Source organism: Petaurus breviceps, unplaced genomic scaffold (genome assembly GCF_028583685.1).
Source record: "Petaurus breviceps papuanus isolate PSGF00001 unplaced genomic scaffold, PetGlider_PUasm1.0 138, whole genome shotgun sequence".
In the NCBI taxonomy this organism is placed as follows: Eukaryota; Metazoa; Chordata; class Mammalia; order Diprotodontia; family Petauridae; genus Petaurus; species Petaurus breviceps.
The window spans coordinates 27,339,379-27,363,184 of record NW_027185694.1 but is presented as its reverse complement, the minus strand read 5'-3'; the positions used below and the strand labels follow the sequence as shown (position 1 = coordinate 27,363,184).

The 23,806-nt window shown below is 40.5% G+C and overlaps 2 protein-coding genes across 2 annotated transcripts in view; both read right to left on the bottom strand.

Annotated features, from left to right (window-relative positions):
- Positions 1-23,806, bottom strand: part of UBE2I (ubiquitin conjugating enzyme E2 I) — a 471,577-nt gene that overhangs the window by 174,390 nt on the left and 273,381 nt on the right. The window lies entirely within an intron of this gene.
- On the bottom strand, positions 10,496-12,767 carry LOC138177468 (T-complex protein 1 subunit eta-like). The gene is given in 3 exon segments (XM_069108657.1): positions 10,496-10,740; positions 10,743-11,067; positions 11,434-12,767. Coding segments are annotated over 3 exon segments (1,626 nt in total). The 5' UTR covers positions 12,637-12,767; the 3' UTR covers positions 10,496-10,642.

The window sequence follows — 23,806 nt, the reverse complement described above, 5'->3', positions numbered from 1 at the left end:
CACACTGCACTGACCTCTCACTTTGTCCTTCGCATCTGTGTGTTGATAATTCTGGAAATGGCCACAGCTGCTGGTGATCTGAAGTCCCTCCAGCCAGTGGTTGGTCAGGCCTACCCTGGGGCTAAAACCTCAGGCTTGCTTGGGCCTGGGGTTGGCTCCCAGAGTACTGAGCTGGCTGCTACCTGCCGCCTGCTGGGCTGTCCTCAGTGGGAGGTTAGCTTCTCTGTGTCATTTTGTGGGTTCTGTCCTTCCAGCTGTTTCTTGAGGCAAATCAGGTTAACAAACATTTATAAAGGGCTTTATTATATGCCAGTGTAATGGGAATGCAAATTTGGAAGATCTTCCCTGCCCCTAGGCTAAAGTGTAACTGGGCCTTAAACAAACACAAAGTACATAGCATTATCACTTCAGTTCAAAACAAGAGTTCAAATAAAGTTGGGGGGGGGTGTCCTTCCCCTCACACAGCTCCAGCCCCTGCTTCCAAGTACAGAGAGGGGGCTGGGCAACAAAACCAACAAGGTGGGGTCCCTGGGGATCCAAGGCACTTGATCCCACCCACCATAGTCACAAGTCCATTCTCCCCCAGGGTCCCAAACTGTGGGATGCAGCCAGGAAACACATTCAGTGCCCCTGCTTTGCTGCTCAGTTCTTATCTTTTCCTGTGGCTGAATTCTGAACTCCTGGGCTCCTTCTCCTCCTGCAGGCGGCAGCCACTCCTGGCTTCTGCCCAGGTCCCGATGCAGGCAGCTCACCATTCCCGCTCTCAGCTCAGCGAAGTCTGCATGCAGGCCATTCTTCTCTCCTGCTCCACGGCTCCACAGAGTCACAGCTACCACAACTGGGAAACAAACAATTATCCCAGCCCCCATACTTTCCTTTTACTCTGCAGATCCTGTTCGTGATGCCATTTTGTAGCAGCAAGCACCCCAAGTGCGTCCTCAGGGTTTGCTGCCCATACAGGTTCTTTGATCTGCTTTGTTAAAGGAAAGCAACTCAAAATGGGTTAACAAGCTTACTTTAATCAGTCAGACATATATTGTTTACCTTGTTCAGGGGGAAAATGTCAGCACCCCGAACTTCAAAACATACAGGCAGAATTATCAAGACAGAAACAGATCAAGTAGACAGATTTCCAAACTGTCTAACCATTACATCCATACCCAGTCAACATCTGGGTTTCCACATCTGGGTTTTTCAAAGCCGGGGGACTCTCAACAACGGCTTCCCAGAATTCAGATCAAATCACAGAACACTTCTCAAAGTGAGTGCCAAAACAAAGCTACATATCAGGGCTTATGTAGCCTTCACCTGGCTCAGAGAATCTAACAACCTTATTGACCCACTGGCCAATCAAAAAAGTATCTACTGAAAAACAAGCCTCCCTTCCCAGGCTTCTGGTGCACTTTAGCCTAGGGGCAGGGAAGATTTTCCAAATTTGCATTCCCATTACAGCCAGACACTGTGCTAAGCACAGGGTATACAAAAAAAGGCCAAGACATTCTAAAACAAATTCTTGCCCTCAAGAATCTAACACTCTAACAAGGGAGACAGCGTGAAAACACAAAGTACAATACATACATATATATATGTGTACACACACACACACATAAATAAAATGCATTTATATATGCATGCATGTGTGGATATGTGTATATATATAAATATATGTATATATTTTTATTTATTTATAGGATTACTTGGAGGTAATTTCTGAGAATATAAAGCACTAGCATTAAGGGATAGTGGGAAAGGCTTTCTGCAGGTTAGACTGTAGCTGAGTATTGAAAGAAGTAAGGAGACAGAGATGGGGCTGGTAGACAGCCAGAGAAAATGCGTGAGGTTAGGAGACGGAGGATGTTTTTGGAGGAACAGGAAGGAGGCCAGTGCCAACTTGATCATCAGTGTTGTTTTTGGTCAGATTTTCTGCAGGCTTTACCAGAGGGTGAACCTGTCTCTTGCAATAAACAATCATTTGGGGCCTCAAAACCCTTTCCACAGACAGTGACTGGATAACACCTGTTTTGCACACTGCATTCCTCCCATCAGGATTCCTTTAGCTGTGGAAATCTTACTGAAGTGATGCTTCTGGCTATTAACATATAACTCAGATGAACATAAATGTGTGTGTAGCTACACTGGTTTTTAACTCAGATGAACATAAGTGTGTGTGTAGCTACACTGGTTTTTAGCTTCAATCAATGCTACTTGCTTGAAGCATAGAATGCTCTTACCTTGCAGGCACTGTTGGCCTGTAACTGCAAGAGCTGCTTGTCTTTATTTGCTCTTTGTTCAATCCATGGTCCAGTCCTTCAAAGCTTCATCCATCATGATGTGCTGCTGCCTCCAGGCTCTGCCAGCAGTGGCTCCTATTGCTCTGATACTACCTTGGGCTGCAGGCATGTATATGCTCATACTGTTCTTTACCAACTCTTAGGAAACTAATGGGTCTTGACTATGGATTATTTCGCACTGGCTTCTTGCCCAATGATGCTCTCACTTTTTGAAGGTTCTTTTAATCTACCTAGGACACAGGGGTGGGGAACCTGGGGCCTCAGAGTCACATGTGGCTTTCTAAGTCCTTGGTAGTTTCCTTTTGACTGAGTCAAAGTTTTACAGAACAAATCCTTTTATTAAGGGGATTTGTTCTGTAAAGTTTGGATTCAATCAAAGGGCCACACTTGCGGATCTACAGGGCCATGTGTTACCTCAGGCTGCAGATTCCCCACCCCTGATAGGCAGTAAACCCCCTTTAAAAAAACAGCACACTACCCCAAATGATGGAAAAACCAATAGAATTAACAACAGAGAATACCATTGATGGTTTCTTACATTCCAAGTAGATGATATGACTCCCTTTCTGCCTTAACTTATTGCTTTTCAGATTCTTAACTCTCTTCTGATCAGTGGCAACTACAGGAGTTTTACCTTGGCTTCCTAGTCCCAGACTTCTGACCCACCACCTTACATAAAAATAAAGACCAGTAAGTGGCACGACCATCCTCAAACTTCTGGAGGGCAGGGGCTATGTTTGCCTTTTTTTGTATCCCCTGTGCTTAGACTAGTGCCTCAGACAGTAGTAACAAGTGCTAAATAAATGTTGATTGATTGATTAGACCTAAGGATTTGCAGCTGAAAGGGCCCCTTCGTTACCAGCCAATGGAGCTATCTTAATTGGTGGGTGAAGATAAACCTGGGGTGAGGAAGGTAAAAAAAGAAAAAGAAGGTGAGGTCACTCCAGGATATTTTATTTCAAAGCATGGCATCAAAGGCATTTAAACTCACTTATTAGAAGGAGCTCCCTTCTCTCTGGCAAAGGCCCAATGTTTTCATACCACTATATTGTTGGGGTTTGTGGTGGAGTGATAATTGAGAGACCAGGTGATAGGGGAGGGACAAGTACAAGCACAGTGCATTATTTAACAGAATATTGAGACCACCAGCCTTAGTCTAGCTCCTAAATGTGCATTAACCAGCACTATTCCTGTCCCAGATTGCTCCAACCCTTCCCAATCGGCTTTGACTTTTTCCTGCTTGCCTTCTATTCAGAAACACTCCTTTGGGCATTGCAGTATTTTTCTGCAACAAATACACTGCATGCATTTTAATTCCTCAGAATTTAATTCTTCCTGAGAAACATCCTGAGTATATGATTCCCACTGTGAGGTCTGGACCCTCTCACCCAAACTCCATGACTCCCACAAGGTGTTGATTCAGGACAAGGTAATCAATGACTACTTGGCAAATATTTGTCATTTGGGAAATACTAGTGATCTCTTCTCCCAACTTAAATCTTTTAGCCTTGTAGTTTGAATTCTTAGAATTCTGTTGAGTTCCTTGCTCTCTTATTTTCATTAGATCTCAGACTTGGGTTCCCTCACTGAGTCAGTGGGAATTTTTGTGTGTAGGAGGGGAGGATTAGGGAAGGTATGGAATGAGATGATCCATTCCTGATAATGGGGAAGATTTTTGTGATGGAGATGACTTCAGGGGAATTCTAGAATGATAGCTTTGAAAGGTAATTTTTAGGGGCAGCTAGGTGGCTCTGGCCCTGGAGTCAGGAGGACTCCAAAGTTCAAATGTGGCCTCAGACACTTAACACTTACTAGCTGTTTGACCTTGGGAAAGTCACTTAACCCCAATTGCCCTGCCTTCTCCCTTCCAAAAAGACAAAAATGAAAGGTTATTTAAAAAAAAAAACATACAATTAATTAATTAATTAATTTTAGTTTTCAATATTCACTTCCATAAGATTTTGAGTTTTAAATTTTCTCCCCCTCCCTTTACTTCCCTCTCCTCAAGATGGCATGCAATCTGATACAGGCTCTACATATACATTCATATAAAGAAGAATTAGAACTAATGGGAGGAATCACAAGAAAGAAGAAATAAACAAAACAACAAAAGAAAGGGAGAGAAAATAGTATGCTTCCATCTGCATTCAGACTCCAATGTTCTTTCTCTGGATTATGGATGGCATTTTCCATCAAGAGTCTTTTGGAGTTGTCTTAGATCCTTGCATTGCTTAGAAGAGCTAAGTCTATCAAAATCAGTCATCACATAATATGGCTGTTACTGTGTACAATATTCTCCTTATTCTGCTTATTTCACTCAGCATCAGTTCATATAAGTCATTCCAGGTTTTTCTGAAGTCTGCCTGCTCATCATTTCTTATGGAACAACAGTATTCCATGAAATTCTTATACCACAACTTATTCAACCATTCTGCAACTGATGGGCATCGTGTCAATTTCTAATTCTTTACCATCACTAAAAGGGCTGCTATAAATATTTTTGTATGTGTGGGTCCTTTTCCCATTTTTACGATCTCTTTGGGATACAGCTCTAGAAGTGGTATTGCTGGGTCAAAGGGTATGCACAATTTTATAACCCTTTTGACATAGTTCCAAATTGCTCTGCAGAATGGTTGGATAAGTTCACAATTCAACCAATGATGCATTAGTCTTCCAATTTTCCCACATCTTCTTCAACATTTATCATTTTCCTGTTTTGTCATGGTAACCAATTTGATAGGTATGATGTGGTATCTTAGAGTTGTTTTGATTTGCATTTCTCTAATCAATTATGTGTTAGAACATTTTTTCATATGACTATACCGTGTTTCCCCGATAATAAGACACTGTCTTATTATTTTTTGGGACAGAAAAACACCAGAGGGCTTATTTTCAGGGGAGGGCTTATTTTAATGAACATTGACAGCAATTTTAATAAACAGGTAAATGTGAACAAAAATATGTACCTTTATTCAATAAAGAATTCAATAAAGAACAGGATGACGTGCTCACTGCTGCAGCTCTGATTGGATACAGCTCAGAGCGTGGCGTGCGTTTCACGGGGGGTGACGGTGCATACAGAGGGTACCGTAATGTAGCGTGTAGCGCAGGGGATCACCTTCACTACAGTAGCAATCTCAATAGGGCTTATTTTCGGGGGAGGGCTTATTTTAGAGGAATCTTACACAGTAAGGGGAGGGCTTATTTTCGGGATAGGTCTTATTATCAGGGAAACACGGTAGATAGCTTTAATTTCTTCCTCTGAAAACTGCCTGGTCATATGCTTTCACCATTTATCAATTGGGAATGACTTGTATTCTTATAAATTTTACTCAGTTCTCTATATACTTTAGAAATAAGACCTTTATCAGAAACACTGGCTGTAAAATTTTTTCCCAGATTTCTGCTTCCTTTCTAATCTTGGTTGCATTGACTTTGTGCAAAAACTTTTCAATTTCATGTAATAAAAATCATCCATTTTGCATTTCATAGTGTTCTCTGTCTCTTGTTTGGTCATAAATTCTTCCCTTCTCCATAGATCTGACAGGTAAACTATTCCTTACTCTCCTGGTTTGATTATAGTATTAGTCTTTATATCTAAATCATGTACCCATTTTGATTTCATCTTGGTATAGGATGTAAGATGTTGGTCTATGCCTGGTTTCTGCCATACTATTTTTAGTTTTCCCAGCAGTTTTTGGTAAATAGTGAGTTCTGTTTTTGTTGTTGTTTTTGCCTTTTGGAGGGCAATTGGGGTTAAGTAAATTGCCCAAGGTTACACAGCTAGTTTTTTTGTGTTGAGTGTCTGAGGCCCCATCTGAACTCAAGCCCTCCTGACATCGGGGCTGGTGCTTTACTCAATGTGCCATCTAGCTGCCCCTAAATAGTGAGTTCTTATCCCAGAAGCTGGAGTCTTTGGATTTATCAAATAGTAGATTACTATAGTCATTGACTGTAGTGTTTTGCATACCTAACCTAAACTACTGATCCACCATTCTATTTCTTAGTACCAAGTAGTTTTGATGATTGCTGCTTTATAATACAATTTAAGATATGGTACAGCTAGGTCACCTTCCCTTGCATTTATTTTCATTAATTCCCTTGATACAAAAGAATCTTTTGTTCTTCCAGATGCATTTTGTTATTGTTTTTTCTAGCTCTATAAAAAATTTGATGTTTTAATTGGTATGGCACTGAATAATTAATTTAATTTAGGTAGAATTGTCATTTTTATTATATTACCTTGGCCTGCCCATGAGCAACTGATATTTTTTCCCTTTATTTAGATGTGAATTTATTTGTGTGAAAAGTGTTTTGTAATTGTCTTCATATAGTTTCTGGATTTGTTTTGGTAGGTAGACTCCCAATTATTTTATAATGTTTACAGTAACTTTAAATGGGATTTCTCTTTCTGTCTTTTGCTGTTGGGCTTTGTTAGTAATATATAGAAATGCTGATGATTTATGTGGGTTTATTTTATATCTTGCAACTTTGCTAAATTTGTTTTTCTTTTCTTATTGCCAAAACTAACATTTCTAGTACAATACTGAGTAACAGTGATGATAACAAACATCCTTGTTTCATCCCCAATCTTAATGGAAATGCATCTAGCTTATTATATACATTATAATGTATATATATTGTATACATATAATGCTTGATGATTATTTTAGATAGATGCTACCTATCATTTTAAGGAAGACTTAATTTATTCCTATGCTCTCTAGTATTTTTAATAGGAAGGAATGTTGTATTTTGTCAAATGCTTTTTCTGCATCTATTGAGATAATCATATGATTTCTATTAATTTGTTATTGATATGGTCAATTATCCTCATAGTTTTCCTAATACTGAACCAGCTCTGCATTCCTGGCATAAATTCTACCTGGTAATATTCTATTATCCTTGAAGTAAGTTATGTAATCTGTTTGCTAATATTTTATTTAAATTTTTTGTACCTATATCCATTAGGGAAATTGGTCTGTAATTTTCTTTCTCTGTTTTGACTCTTCCTGGTTGAGGTATCAGCATCACATTTGTATTGCAAAAAGAATTTGGTAGGATTCCTTCTTTGCCTCTTTTCCCAAATAATTTGTGTAGTATTAGAATTAGTTGTTCTTTAAATGTTTGATAGAATTCACTTGTAAATTCATCTGGCCCTGGAGATTTTTTCTTATGGAGTTCACTAATGGCTTGTTTAATTTCTTTTTCTGGAATGGGGTTAAATAAGTATTTTATTTCCTCTTCTGTTAATCTGGGCAATTTATGTTTTTTTTTAAATATTCATTCATTTCATTAAGATTGTCAAATTTATTGGCATACAGCTGGGCAAAATAGTTCTTAATTATTGTTTTGATTCCCTCTTCATTGGTGATGAATTCACCCTTTTCATTTTTGATGCTGGTAATTTCTTATTCTTTTTAAATCAAATTAATCAAAGGTTTGTCATTTTATTGTCTTTTTCATAAAACCATCTCTTAGTTTTATTTATTAGTTCAATAGTTTTCTTAATTTCAATTTTCTTAATCTCTCTTTTGGTTTTCAGGATTTCTAATTTGGCATTTAATTGGGGATTTTTAATTTGTTCTTTTTATAGCTTTTTTAGTTGCATGCTCAATTCATTGATCTCTTCTTTCATTGATCTCTATTTTATTCATGTAAGCATTTAAAGATATAAAATTTCCCCTAAGAACTGCTTTCACTGCATCCTATAAGTTTTGGTATATTGTCCCATAACTGTCATTCTCTTAGATGAAGTTGATTATTTCTATAGTTTGCTGTTTGACCCACTCATTCTTTAGGATTGTATTATTTAGATTTCAATTAATTCTTAGTCTATCTTTCCATGGCTCTTTATTACACATAATTTTTATTGCATCATTATTTGAAGGATACATTTAATATTTCTGCCTTTCTGCATTGGATTGTGAGATTTTTATGCCCTAATATATGGTCAATTTTTGTGTAGGTGCTATATACTGCCAAGAAAGGGTATATTCCTTTCTATACCCATTAAGTTTTCTCTAGAGGTCAACCATATCTAGCTTTACTAAAATTCTATTCATCTGCTTAACTTCTTTCTTGTTTATTTTGTGGCTAGACTTATCTAGTTCTGAGAGAGGGAGGTTGAGGTCCTCCACTAATATAGTTTTATCATCTATTTCTTCCTGTAACTCCCTTAACTTCTTCTCTAAGAATATGGATACTATACCACTTGGTACATAGATGTTTAGTAATGATACTACTTCTTTGTCTTTGGTATCTTTTAGCAGGATGGAACTTCCTTCTTTATCTCTTTTAATGAGATCTATTTTTGCTGTTGCTTTGTCTGAGATCAGGATTGCTACTCCTGCTTTTTTTTACTTCAGCTGAAGCATAATATATTCTGCTCCAGGCTTTTACCTTTACTCTGTGTGTATCCCTCTGCTTCAAATGTGTTTCTTGTAAACAACATGTTGTAGGATTATGATTCTTAATCCACTCTGTTATCCGCTTATGTCTTATGAGAGAGTTCATCCCATTCTGAAAGGTAATTTGAAGTAATTGCAATCCTTTTGTTTTTATAGCTGAGGAAGCCTCTAGTAAGGTTAAATGATTTGCTGAAGATAATCCATTTACTTTGTTATATGACTGGGACTAGAACCTAGGTCTTCTGTAAAATAATTTAATGCTCTTTTATTTGGCAGTTTTAGGGAGTGAAACTTGATAGTATAGTACAAATGTACAAAAGGAAAAAGAAACAGAACCGAGTGAATGAAAAGTTTGGAGGTTAGTTTTTTTCTTCTCCCCATCCTTCCCATTCCTCTTTTGGTAAAAGATATTTAATAAAGAAACTATAACCTGGAATAGGGGTGGAGAAAGGGAGATTTCCAGGGAGCAAAGCTTCAGATAGCCTGTTGGTATGTTTATATGATGCAGTAGCAAATTGAATAGAACTAAAAATTAAGCATTTTGAAGAACTTTCTTTCTCATAGTCTAGGATACTCTTTACCCTATTTAGAGCATATATATGCACGTGTATATGTGTGTGTGTGTATATATATTCCTATGAATTTGGGGAGGAAGGCTGAAAGTTTCTTCATCTCTATTACCTCTTCCCACTCCTTTTTTTTGTTGTACTCCTTAGAACTATAATTAGAATGTATTTTGTTTTTCTTTTTCTTTTGCCCATGGACTATGTACCCTGTTCTGGTTAAACTTTATAAAAAGGGCCCTCAGTTAGGGGGAAAAGGGTGGGACACTACCCTATGAGTCTAGACAAATATCTCAGATCATCATTAGGGTTGGAGAGGAGCTCACCATTATGGTTCATCTTATTTTAACTTTTCTTGTGACTTCTAGGAATATGACCAACAAGATGTAGGATTAGATTCCTTAGGCCCTTTCAGACCTTTGCAACATAAGTATTATGCCAAAAGGTAAGCAAATTGCAGCTGTCCCAATAGGCTAAGATAGCAAGAACTCCAATAAGGTATAACCTGATGAATTAACAGAGGAGAAAGCTATCCTAACTTATCAGTATCCCCTTACCCAGTAGCCCTCACATTCTTTTTTTTTTTTAGTATAATGAACTCTCTATGTATTCAGCAATAAACTAAAGCAAGACATTCAAGAAACTAAACACAACATTACAACAACATAACATAACATAACTTATTACTAAGGTGGCCACATAGTCTTAAAAAAAACATGTTATTCAATAAGTCACAATCTCCTCAATCAATATAGAGTACCCAAATCAAGTCTTCTTTCATCTTTTTTTTCATTTTTCAAATGCTTTATTAACTTCTGATTTATATCATTCGTTTACACTAGATTTTGAGTTACAAATTTTCTCCCCATTTTTCCCCTACCCACTGCCCCAAAATAGCAGTTCCACAGGATATCCCCTCCTCCAATCTGCTCTCTCCCATATTTTCTCCCATACCCCTTTCGACTTTTCCAGTAGGGCATGGTGTATCTCTATGCCCCAGTGACTGTATATTTTATTTCCCAATTACATGTAAAATAGTATTAATAATAGTGTGTATATATATATATATTTATATTTAAACATTTGATTTTAAAACTGAATTCCAGATTCATTCCCTTCCTCCCTTGTCACCCACCCTTACTGGGAAGATAAGCAATTCAGTATAGGTTGTACATGTGTGGCTAATGCAAAACAATAACATAGTAGATATATATATATATATATATATATATTTTTTTTTTTTTTGACCCAGGCCTTGAGTTTTATTTAAATAACCTTCCAGGAGAACAGAGCCAAGTGCATTTGTCCCCTCTTGCCCCTCAACACCAACTAACTGTGCCAGCCCTGCAGACAGCTGGGGGAGGCAGAAGGGCCTTCTTCAGTGAGGGCGGACTCGGCCCCGGCCCTGGCCTACAGGGGGCCCGTCCACAGTGGAGCGCGTCTTCTTAATGGTCTCATCCACAGACACGATGAGGAGGCGGCCTCAGAAGCAGCAGTGAGGGCATTGATGCGGACCATGGCGGGCTCCCACACGAAGGCTTCAAAGTTGTCTGCAATGTCCTCATTGTTGATGTCTACACCATACCACATGCCACCCTGCGCATGCTTGGCCCGGAGCTTGTTGAGGATGTTGGTGGCATCGAAGCCAGCGTTGTCACACAGCTGTCTGGGGATGATCTCCAGGGCCTTGGCGTAAGCCCCGATCAGCAGCTGCTGCTTGCCAGGGACGGTCCTCGAGTAGTCCCGCAAGTATTTGGAGAGCTCCATCTCGATTGCGCCACCCCCTGCGACCACTGAATCATTCTGCAGAGAAGCCAGAGCCCGCTGGGGGGTGCAATGCCAACAGGCCCTGCCCAGGCAAGAGCCTCTGCGAGAGGACCCTGCGGCCCACCACCACCGGATGCCAGCCTGACCTGTCCCTGCCTCGGGAGCCCCTGCACAGCCTAGCCAGGCACATGATGGCTGGCCAAACGCTGCTAACTACCTCCTGGGGTGCTGGAGAGAGAAGGGAGTTCAGGTATCTCCCAGAGTGTCACAACAGAGCAGGTGGGGCTGTTCCCTGGCCCTGGGGACACAGCCCCTGCCATGCCCTCACCCCAGTGCCCCCTGAAGCCTCTGCTGCCCAGCCCCCCGGGGCCCCTAGGACAAGGCCACCAGCCGGCCACACACCTTAATGGCTCTGCGGACGATCATGATGGCATCGTGGAGGGAGCGCTCTGTCTCCTCCATGAACTGCTCGGCACCCCCTCGAAGGATGATCGTGCAGGTTTTGGCCTTGGGGCAGCCAGTGAAGAAGTTGTACCTCTCTCCTCCAATCTGTGTCTCCTCAAAGAGCTGGCAGCTGCCCAGCACGTCAGGGCTCAGAGAATTGACACTGGTCTGGATGGAGCCCCCACAGGCCATCATCGTCCTGCGCAGATCTTCCTCTAGGACTCGGCCAGCACAGAACATATCCCGATCAGAAAAATACTGGGTAGCCACATCTCCAATGGGAAGCTTGGACAAGACGACTTTGGCCCCTGAGTTATAAATTTTCTCTAACTTGTCGTATAAGATGTTCCACTCAGCATCCACGATGGCTTGGTAATCCTCCACAGTGTGTACTTGGACTTCGGCATTGTCCTTCTCGGCCTTCAGCTCCAGCTCGACATTCAGCAAGGCGATCGTGGGGTTGGTGTACTTCTTGGGCTGCATCTCAAAGCCAGCGTAAGAGAACGTTTTCTTGAAAGCAACGCCAGCCACCAGCTGGGACTCCTCCAGGGCACCGCCCTGCACCTTCTTGATGCCAATCATCTTAAGCTGCAGCAGATCATCGAGCATCATGACGGCGTCCACCACCATGACGGCAAAGGCGCCCTTCTGCTGGGAAATCAGCTTGGAGCTCAGCGCGGTCATGGCGCACTTCTCCAGCAGCCGCCTCTGCTCCTCTTTGTCTTCATTCTTTATGGTCACAGCAATCTCCTTGATCTTGTTGACTGCCAGCTGGGTGGCTGTGCGGAAAGCCCGAATGATGATCTGGGGGTGCAAGCCTTCCTCCACGTAAGATTTCACTTGCTTCAGGAATTCTGCTGCCAACAAAGTCACTGAAGTAGTCCCATCACCAACCTCAGTATCCTGTGACTTGGCAATGTCCACCAGAGTCTTGGCAGCAGGATGGACAACATCAAGGAGCTTCAAGATGGTGGCACCATCGTTGAAAATTGTTGCTTTGCCTCTGCCATCAACAATGAGCTTGTCCATGCCTCGGGGCCCCAGGGTGGTTCGGACAGCCTCTGCAATCACCTGGCAGGCGCTGATATTGCTGACAAGCTGAGGTATCCCCTGGGAGCTGTCCGTCCCCTCCTTCAGGAGGATAACGGGCATGGGCATCATCTTGGACTGCTAATCTGGAGCCCTCCGGTGACCCGCTCCTCTCGCCGCTCTGGAAGCCTCCGGCGGCCCACAATGCCTAGCGCGAGCGCGGCTCAGAACCTTCGGCGCCCAGCCTTTGGCCGCGCTGAGCCCAACATAGTAGATATATTGTAAAAGACTGACTACATTTCCCTCCCTCCTATCCCACCTCCCACTTGTTCTATTCTCTACTTTGATCCCATCCCTTTTCAAAAGTGGGTGCTTCCAACTTCCCTTCCCCCCCCCCTCCCAGCCTGCCTTTCCTGTCATCCCCTTTGCCCCTACTCTCCTGTAGTGTGAGATACCCTATTTAGTGTGTATGTCATTCCCTCCTCAAGCCAAATTCAATGGGAATAAGGTTGACCCATTCCCTTTTGCCTTCCTATTCTTCCCCTCCATTGTAACCATTTTGCCTTGCCTCTTCTATATGAGATAGTTTACCCCATTCTGTCTCTCCCCATCTCTTCTCATTATATTCCTCTCTCACCTCTTAATTTCACCTTTTAAGTATCATCCCTTCTTGTTAAATTGGTCCTGTTCCCTCTATGTACACCTGTAAACATATATACACACATTCACATATGTATTCATATGCCCATATACCCTCTTATATAGACATACATATGTATCTGTATGTGTATATATATATATATATATATATATACATATATATTTCTATCCCCTTCAACTATTTTCATACTGAGAAAAGTTTCATTAGTTACAATTATTGTTTTTCCATCTAGGAATATTAATAGATCAACTTTGATAAGTTTCTTATGATTTCTTTTCCCTGTTTACCTTCTCAAGCTTCTCTTGCTTATTGTATCTGAATGTCAAATTTTCTATTCAGCTCTTTTTTTTTCATCAAGAATGCTTGAAAAAGTCCTCTATTCCACTGAATGACCATATTTTCCCCTGAAACATGATACTCAGTTTTGCAGGGTAGGTGATTCTTGGTTTTAATCCCAGCTCCTTTGCCCTCCGGAATATCATATTCCAAGCCCTTTGATCCCTCAGTGTAGAAGCTGCCAGATCCTGTGTTATCCTGATTGTGTTTCTACAATATTCAAATTATTTCTTCCTGGCTGCTTGTAATATTCTCCCCTTGATCTGGGAATTTTGGAACCTGGCTATAATATTCCTAGGAGTTTTCTTTTTGGGATCTTTTTCAGGAGGTGATCAGTGGATTCTTTCAACCTCTATTTTGCCCTCTGGTTCTAAAACATCAGGGCAGTTTTCTTTGAGAACTTCCTGGAGGATGATTTCTAGGTTCTTACTTTGATCATGGCTTTCAGGTAGTACAATAATTTTTAAATTATCTCTCCTGGATCTATTTTCCAGGTCAGTGGTTTTTCCCATGAGATATTTCACATTGCCTTCTATTCTTTCATTTGTTTGGATCTGTTTAATAGCATCTTGATTTCTCATAAAGTCATTAGCTTCCATTTGCTCCAATCTAATTCTGAAGAAATGATTCTCCTCAGTGAACTTTTGAGATTCTTTTTCCATCTGGCAAATTCGGCTTTTTAAGGCATTCTTCTCCTCATTGCCTTTTTGAGCCTCTTTTGCCATTTGAGTTAGTCTATTTTTTAAGGTGTATTTTCCTCAATCAGGCTGTTGACTCTCATTTTGTAATTTTCTTGCATCGTTCTCATTTCTCTTCCCAATTTTTCCTCCACTTCTCTTATCTGCTTCTTAAGGTCCTCTATGGCCTGTAACCAGCTGGTATTTTCCTTTGAAGCTTTTGGTGCAGGAGTTCTGACTTCACTGTCTTCCTCCTGTTCCATGCTTTGCTTCTTTTTGTCCCCAAAATAGGAGTGTAATGTTGGAATCTTCTGTCTGTTTTGTTTCCTTTGCCTGGTCATGTTGCCTGTCAGTCACTTGACCCCTGGGCTTTTTGCCACAGTAGGACTCTGCCACCAGACAGGGGAGCTTTCGTCCCAAATGCTGGGGTTTTCTCAGCTGCCAGCGGTATTAGATGAGTGCCTTCTCTGAGGCCTCCACAGGCTCTGGCAAGCTGGATACACACCCCAGGACTTCCACCCTAGAATGCAATCCAGATCCAAGCAGGTTAAAGCAAGAGCGATTACCCCTCAGACTGGTTGCTTGGTCCCCCTACACTCTGTAGCCAGGAGCTGAAGCTGCCATGTGGCTGCAGCTGGGCTGCAGCCCTCAGCGGCTTCTTACCCAGGGGGCAAAAGCTGATGTACTCTGTCTTATTGGGTCCCAAAATCCAGACTGCACTGACCTCTCACTTTGTCCTTCCCATCTGTGTGTTGATAATTCTGGAAATGGCCACAGCTGCTTTTGATCTGGTGTCCCTCCTGCCAGTGGCTGGTCAGGCCTGCCCTGGGGCTAAAACCTCTGGCTCACGGGAGACCTGGTCTCAGCTCCCAGAGCGCTGTGCTGGCCAATTCCTGCAGGCCTGCCGGGCTGTCCTCAGCAGGAGGTTAGCTTCTCTGTGTCCTTTTTTGGGTTCTGCAGCTCCAAAGTTTGTTCAGAGTCCCCTTTTTACATTGATTGGGGAAGATGAAAGCTGGAGCAGCAGGGAGGTCCTGCTTCTACTCCGCCATCTTGACCAAGTCTTCTTTCATCTTCCCTCACATTCTTGAATAAGTGTATAATAAGACTCACAGCCTTGCCCTCAGGGATTCCCTTAGCAATGCACTTAGTGCTTCTGTAGCTTGCTCTCATCACAGCCTTCTATGGCAACAAGCAACTGAGCTGAACTCTGTCCTCTCTCCACCCTGAGTGGAGGAAATGGAGGTAAGGGGAAGTGGAAGGTTTGGGGAGCAGCATGTTGGGCTGCAGCTGTACTCAGCCAGAGACCTAGGGAACAGGTGCCAGCACATGTGTGGGGTTCTACCTGGCATAAAGAAAATAAGACTGGCATCCAGATGAGGCCAGTTCTGTCCCTCAGAAGTTATTTGGGGCAGAGACTGAGGCTAGTGAATTCCTCAGTGTGGGAGGAAGCTGAGAGAGATTTGAGGTTTAGCCCTTGAGGTATGCACCATCAATGGGGAAGAATTCAGAAAATGATCAATATAAAAATATAAGGGAAAAAAGACTGAAATTAGAAAAGATCTTAGGAGGAAGAAAATTTCATTAAAAACTTTTAGGAAAAGGAAGATGATCTCTGGAACATGTAAGTTATTTTAAATATTTTTCAATGAATATTGCAAGACATGGGAGAATGAATCAACATGTGATGAGGCAGGGGAACCCATGGATTCCTAAGAAAGCATGTTGGTTCCATGCTTTAGGAGGATGTTCTAAAATGGTTTAGGAGAGAAATATGAATCATGGAGTCAATTTATGGGCCATACAGTAGAAACAATTGTCAGAATAGAAAACTTGAGTCTACAGTGTCATGTCTTAGAGAAACAAAGGAGAGGACAACTGTTTAGGAATGCAAATACACACAAATGAGGGACAATCTAGAAGAAGAAAAGCAAAAAAAAGTTTTTTTAAAGCAACTCAATCTCCACAAAAAAACCAATTATCTTAAAAACAAGTTACATACAGACAACTTCAGGATTATAGGTCTCCCAGAAGATCATGACAAGTCAAAAAATCGGAACACCACAATTCATGCAATAATGCAATCTTCCTCCCACCCTCAGTTCTCATGTTCAGAAGTTGGGACCTTCTGAACACAGAAAACAAAATGTCAATCAAAATAAACCACTGATTGCCTCAAGATGAAAACCCCAGGCTGCAAACTCCAAGACACATAGTGGTTAAGTTTAACAATTCCAGTGACAATAAATTCTGCCAAAGACCAGGAGAAAGATCTTTAAATATAAAGTAAGGGAAATTGGAGTAATATATGTCTATGTTGCACCTACCAGAAACTATAGAAAGAAATGGAATAATATGGAAGAGCAAAGGTTTTCAAGATACAGCCAAAGGTGATATACTCTGCAGCCTAATCATGTTTTGAAAAAGGAAATGTACATTCAGTAAGATATAGGCATTGGAGGCATAAAAAAAAAAAAACAAAAACCAACCCAACAGTTGTGAGCAAATTATTTGCTTTGCAAACCTCGGAGACAACAGAAACATAAGATGGGTAAATAACTACAACTAAGGAAGCCATGTGTAATGGAAAAATAACCCAGAAAAAAAAAATGAAAATAGCAAAATAACCTGGCAGCTATAGAACAAAATGGAGTCAGTTATGTCCTCCTCCAAGTTCCTTTTCAACAGTACCTTTTTTTTTTTTGGAGGGGGAAAGGCAAGGCAATTGGGATTAAGTGACTAGCCCAAGGTCACACAGCTAGTAAGTGTCAAGTGTTGGAGGCTGGATTTGAACTCAAGTTCTCCTGCCTCTAGGGCCAGTGCTCTATTCACTGCGCCACCTAGCTGCCCCAGTACCTTTTTTTTTTTTTTGCTTTTTGGAGGGCAATTGGTATTAAGTGACTTGCCCAAAGTCACACTGCTAGTGTGTCAAGTGTCTGAGGCTGAGGCTGGATTTAAACTCAGGTCCTCCTGACTCCAGGTGCTCTATTCACTGCTCCACTTAGCTGCCCCCTTCTTTTTTTTTTTAAGTTTTATTGATATATATTTTTTCTTATATCACCATAGTATTCCATGTATCTCTCCCCCCCCCCCTTTCCCAGAGAACCATCTCATATGACAAACAGTATTTTTTGAAAAGGAAAAAAAAGTCAGCATAACTTATGATACATTGAAAAAGACTGAAAACATATGGAACACCTGTGGACCTTCTACCTTCACGAAGGGGTATATTACGGATGTCTTCTCATCTCCATTCAAGCCCCACTTGATCTTTATAATTTTGTTACATTTACTTTTCATTTTTTGGTGTGTCATTCCTTTCCTTTACATTGTTGTAGTTACTGTGTATGTTATCTTCTTGTCTACTTTGTTCTTCATCAGTTCATGCAGATCTTTCCATGCTTCATCACACCCATCACTTTTTACGCCTGGGTAGTGTTTCATTACATTCATGTGCCACAATTTGTTTAGCCATTCTTCAATTGATGGGCATCTACTTTGTTTCCAGTTCTTACTTATCACAAAAAGTGCCACTATAAATATTTTGGAGTACATGGGGACTTTTTTTTTCTTTTCAGCGGCTTCCTTGGGTATGAACTCAGTAATGGAGTCTCTGGTTCAAGGGGTATGGGCATTCTTGTCACTTTATTTATTCATGGCATAATTCCAAATTATTTTCCCAAATAGTTGTATCATAGCTTCACCAACAATGTATCAGTGTGCCTATCTTTCCACAACCCCTACAACACTCACCATTGCTATTTTTTGGTCATTTTTGCTAATCTGCAGGGTGTGAGGTGAAGCTTCAGAATTGTTTGATTTTCATTCTCTTATTAGAGATTTGGAACGTTTTTTCATGTGGTGGTGAATGCTTTGCAATTCTTTTGAGAACTCTTTGTTTATATCCTTTGATGCTGTTTCATGGTATGTTATGGGGGTCATCTTAAATGAATTTGCAGAGTCAGACCACCTCTAATCTGATTACAGGCATTTATTGAGGATTGATGCCTCTCAGAAGCAGACTGGGTTCCAAGAAGAACCAGCAGCTTGGTAAGACAACACAGGCAATTTTATAGTGTAATGATACTGATTACACACAGAAATTATGAATATTTAAAAGGTAGGAGGGGTTTGTTAAGGGATTAGGTAATAGGGGAGGGGTCCCTACTATGGTTTGGTGGCCAAATATCCTGGTTGTGCTTCTTTCTGATTGGCTAGCTATTGTGGTTCTGTCTGGTCAAGATGGATAGTTAGGTATTGTGGTCCTGTCTTGAGCTAAATGGATGATGTGATTGTGGTTGAGTACAAGTACACACCTGTTCAAATATGTGAATTGGATCTGCGGGCAATGGCTATATTGAATTTGGAGGCCTCTGGTATGGTTAAAGTCATATTGTGTGGTTAAATAAGGCCCTGCCTGCTGTTCAATGGGGCCCATAAGGAAGTTAGAATGTTGAGGCTGGGGGCAACTTTATTATGTTTCCATCACTTTGACCATTTATCTGTTGGAAAATGATTTTCCCAATATAGTAAATTGTGTATTTATTAATTGTTTATAGATTTTGGAGATCAAATCCTTATCAGAAAAATATGATAAAATATTTTCCCCCATTTGATCACCTCCCTTCTTATCCTAGATGTATTAATGTTGTCCATACAGAAGCTTTTCAATCACAAGTTCCCTATTCTGTTGTATTATGTTTGTTCTGTTACTTTACCTTTTTTTTTTTAAAGCAGCCCTGTGCCTACCGGTTCTCATCCCCTCATCCCTGATCCCCTCCTCTTGTCTGATATTCCTTTATCTTTGCTGCTCCTTTAGCTAGTCCCATTCCTTAGTTTTAAATTTTCATTTTTTGGTGCCCCTTTCCAAAAAGGATTCTCTCACTCTCTTCATCATCCATCTTCTTTCTGTTTATTCTAGACCCTCATTGTTTGATTAATGACCCCAATAATTATCTGATCTCTCTATTTTTGCTGTGTTTCCCATGCAGTCAAAGCTTCCAATGTATCCATTTTAAGTTTTCCTCTCTAGATACTTTCTGCCACTGCTTTGAAGGAACTACCCTATCTATTCCTCTTTTCCATTGCGCTTTACTTCCATAACAATACTAATTATTGCAGGTGTCAGAGAGGATACTGACTCATAGAAAGGTTCCTCTAGCTCCTGATTATGTAGCCCACCATTGATCTGTAGCCTCTCCTGGACTTTTTTTCCCCTACATTTGTTTGGAAATCTCCTCTGTCTATCCATGCTCTCCTACTCCTCCAGGAGCTAAGTGCCCCCATCGATTCAAACTCCCAGCCTCCCAGAACAAGTAGGCTTTTCAAGCACCAAATCCCCCAGGCCCTCATCTGGGCCTCATCTGTTGCAAGGTACTTATCTCCCTTCATTTATCAGCTCTCTTCACCCACAGGAGCATTCATCAGTGGAATCCTCCTCACCTTCAAATAAGGCCTCCTTCCTTTCCCCCATTCAACTTTTCCCCTTCCTCCTCACTCTTTCCTTTGTAGGCTCTTCTCTTTCAGAGACTACAGAGGTTCCCTTCCCCTCACTGCTAGCCTTTGATTGGATCTCAGTACATCACTCCTCCTCTCTTGCTCCATCCCCCCCACCTTATGTACCTACCATGTTTTAATGTAGATCCACAAAAAAAGCATTAATTTACCTGTAGGTGGGATGGTGGGTTTTGTGCATAATACCCCCTGTCTTCCTTTTCACTGTTACCTCTACTAGATGTCCAACTTCACCTGTTTCCTTGTGTACATTTAGGAATAAATCTCTTACTGGTCTTTCTGTCATTATGCTTTTGCTCTTATTGTCCTTACCGGAGGCATTTATTCACTCTTCTATTTCTGTTGTTTGGGGTGTTTGAGAGGCAAATCATCTCTTCAGTTCTAGTTTTTTTCCCTAAAAAAATTTTAAATTCTTTTTTACTACTGAATATCCATCTTTTGCCCTACATAGTTAAGTTCAGATTTGTAGGATAGGCCAACCAGGGCTGTATCCTGAGCTTCATTGCTCTATAGAACACATTATTCCATTCCCTCCTTTTTTTTTCTACTGGGTCCAGAATAGTCTTGCATTATTTGAATGTCCTTTCCTTTGTATTTGAAGGTCTTCCTCCTGATGGCTTGTAGAACTTATTTCTGAATCGTTAAATTTGACAATATGTGTCTTGGAGTTAGGTAGCATTATGTTTTTTTTTTTTCTGGAAATCCATGAATTCTTTCAATTGGAATTTCATTTTCTTTTTTAGAAGTTCTGGGAACTTATCTTCTATAATTTTCTTCATTATGCTTTGAATGTTTTTTGTCATATTGTATTCTTTTTTTGGGAGGGCAATTGGGGTTAAATGATTTGCCCAAGGTTATAGGGCTAGTTTTTGGGTTGTCTGAAGCCAGATTTGAACTCAGGTCCTCCTGATTCCAGGGCCGGTGCTCTATTCACTGTGCCACCTAGCTGCCCCCTCCTGTTGTATTCTTTTGGGAGATTTCTGATCCTTAGATTATCTCTACATATCCTGTCTCAGAGTTCTGTATGTTTTACTTGCATAGTGAGTATATTTCTTTAAATGTTATTATTTATTTGCATCTCTTCTAGGTTGTTCTTCACTTCTGTGTATTTGCATTCTCAGTCTATTTTTCTCTTTTGTTTCTCTGGTGAGGCTTGCCATTGCAGATTCAAGTTTTTCTTTTCTGGTCATTATTTGTGCTGTGTAGGACATTCATTCTGCTCTTATAATTCTCGCTTCTCTTTTAAACAACCCAGGAATAGTGTTTTATAGTTCCATGTTCTCTTCAAATTCCACAGGGTCTTTAGTCTCATCAAGTGTGGCATAATTTCCTTTTATTTTGCAGTATTTATGCATAGAAATGCCTGAATTCATTTACTAGATCTGGTGCCCATACTTTCTTCTGTTGTTATTTTATTTCTTGTTGATGTATCTGTTTATGTTCAAGGCCTTTGAGTTTTCTTCCTCCTGAAATCTTTGGTATTTACAGTCTTCTCTGCCCTGCCCCATCCCTCCCTTTTTTCCCCTATCACTCACTTTCTGACTCACTTCCCTCTGACTGTAGTTCCCTTTGGGGCTGGATCTCAAAGTGTATCAACTTTCTCCCACCCTGAGCAATTCATGGTTCACCAACCTAGCTTTCCAACTGACTTTTGGGTGCTCAGAACTGACCCCAGCTGGATATGTTCTTTTCTTCAAACTTGGTGGAATGCTGCACAGAATCCTGTCCTAGTAACATGTCCCATTTCCTCTTTTTTTTCAGTTCTCTTGTACTGCACAGGTAGTTGAGTAGTGCTTTATAAATGCTGATGCTTCCAGGCTGCCAACCTGGCAGGCTTTTGCTCATGCAGGGCTATGCCCAAACTTGCTGACAAGGTCTGAACTAACTCTGCAGCCTGGAGTCAGTTTTTAAGGCAGAAAGAGGGAGGGGACACTGGAGCATAGTTTTGATATAAGCCTGCATTATGTTTTTGGGTTTTTGGATCACAATATGGACAAAGAGGATCATTTAGTGTGGGAATGCAGAAGAAGTGAAAAGCCAATAGAATATGGTCAAATAAGGGAATTTCTGAATTCTTATACATGGAGGTGGTACATTGTGAGTGAGGGCAAGATCAACCTTGAGCATCTTTGTGTGTGGTTGAGGTGGGATGAAGGAATAGGTCATGAGAAGTGAGCAGGTTCAGGAACTAACTGGTTAGACTATTTGAGGGCAAGTCATTATGTATTTTGAAGTCCCCAGTATGAGGGCAGGAGCTGGGGAAGAGAGAAAAATTGTTATCCAGGTAGCAAACTCATTGAGGAAGGAAGAGGAGTGACCTGAAGGTCAGTAGACAACAACTGCCAGGATTTTGATTGGGCGGTTGATATATGAGTTACATGATCCTTAAAGGAGAAGAGATTACTGAATGATGGAGGTAGGGGGAGAAGCTGGAAGTGAAAATGGGGAGCAAAGAGTATTCCATCTCCTTTGTTTCTACTAGTGAGCCAAGGGTGTGTGAAGGTGCAGGCAATATTGGAGAGGATGACCAGGAAGACCAACTCAGAGGGAGAAGAGAATAAAACCAGAATAGACAGAACCCTGAGGGAACGTCTATATTTAGGTCATGTAATTTGCACGATGAGCCAACCTAGGAGACTGAGGAGAGGTGAGAAAGTTAGGAAGAGAACCAGTAGAAAGTGATGTCATGAAAACCCAGAGAAGGGAGTATCCAGGAGGAAAGGGGGATAGATTGTGTCAAATGCAGGTGATAGGTTAAGGAGGATGATAATTGTGAAAACCCATCAGACTTGATAATTAAGAGATCTTTGGTAACTTTGGAGAGGGCGGTTTTATTTGAATCGTAAGACTGGAAGCCAATTTGTAAAGGACTGAGGAGTAAGGGGAAAGGAAATATAGACAACAAATGTATATGGTTTTTTCAAGGAGTTTGATTAAAAGGAAGCAGATTTAGTTAAAGGAGATAATCAGAAAGGTTTGCAAAGATTCAAACAAAAAGGCTGATCTAAATTTTACCATGCTACTGCTAATTCATAAAATGCTTCAGTGGTACATATTATATGAGAATTTACATAATTGAATTCAAATAAGAATAGCCTAAAGGAATAAACAAGCACTAAATGATTCTGTTAAAAATGAGAGCATAGCAAGTTCAAATATATGTACCTAACAATTTCATAGTAAAATTTATTTTTATTTTTTGGAGACAATCAGGGTTAAGTAACTTGCCCAGGGTCACACAGCTAATTAAGTATCTGAAGCTGGATTTGCACTCAGGTCCTCCGGACTTTATGACCAGTGCTCTATCCCCTGTACCACCTACCTGCCCTTATAGTAAAATTTATAAAGGAAATATTCAGTCTTATAAGAAAAAATAGGCAAGAAATTAATACTGCTATAAGAACATGAGATAAGTCGATTAAGAACACGAAACAAACTAAATAAAAAAGAGATGGAGAGAACTCAGTGGGAAAAGCAAAGAATACATATTTTACTTCAAGCACATGTGACATAATCTGATTACCTACTGGATTACAAAGAAGATAATAAGAAATATGGTAAAGCAGAGATCTTTTATTCTCTATTTACATATCATAATGTAAATCAGTTGTTGGGGTGGCTAGGTGGCACAGTGAATGGAGCACTGGCCCTGGAATCAGGTGGACCTGAGTTCAAATGCAGCCTCAAACACTTAACACAAAAACCTAGCCGCGTGACCTTGGGCAAGTCACTTAACCCCAACTGCCTTCCAAAAAAGCAAAAGAAAGAGATATAGTCAGTGGTAAATAATGATACCATGAGTAAGGTCTAGGTCCTGATGAAAATGTGAAAGTTTATAAAATAATGGAGAGGTGATTTGGTTAAGAATACATCTCCTATCCATAGCTGTGAAAAGTATATAATCTGCATCTCTTCTAAGTTTTTATAACACAATTTTTAATATTAATTAACTAATTTAATATTAAGATCACATATTACAAAACATATTGTGGAATGTAGTATAAGGTGTTGGTCTAAACTTCATTTCTGCCCAATTACTTTCCAGTTTTCCCAGTTTTTATCAGACAGAGAGTTCTTCCCTAAGTAATTTATGATTTCCACCTTATTGAGCCCTGGT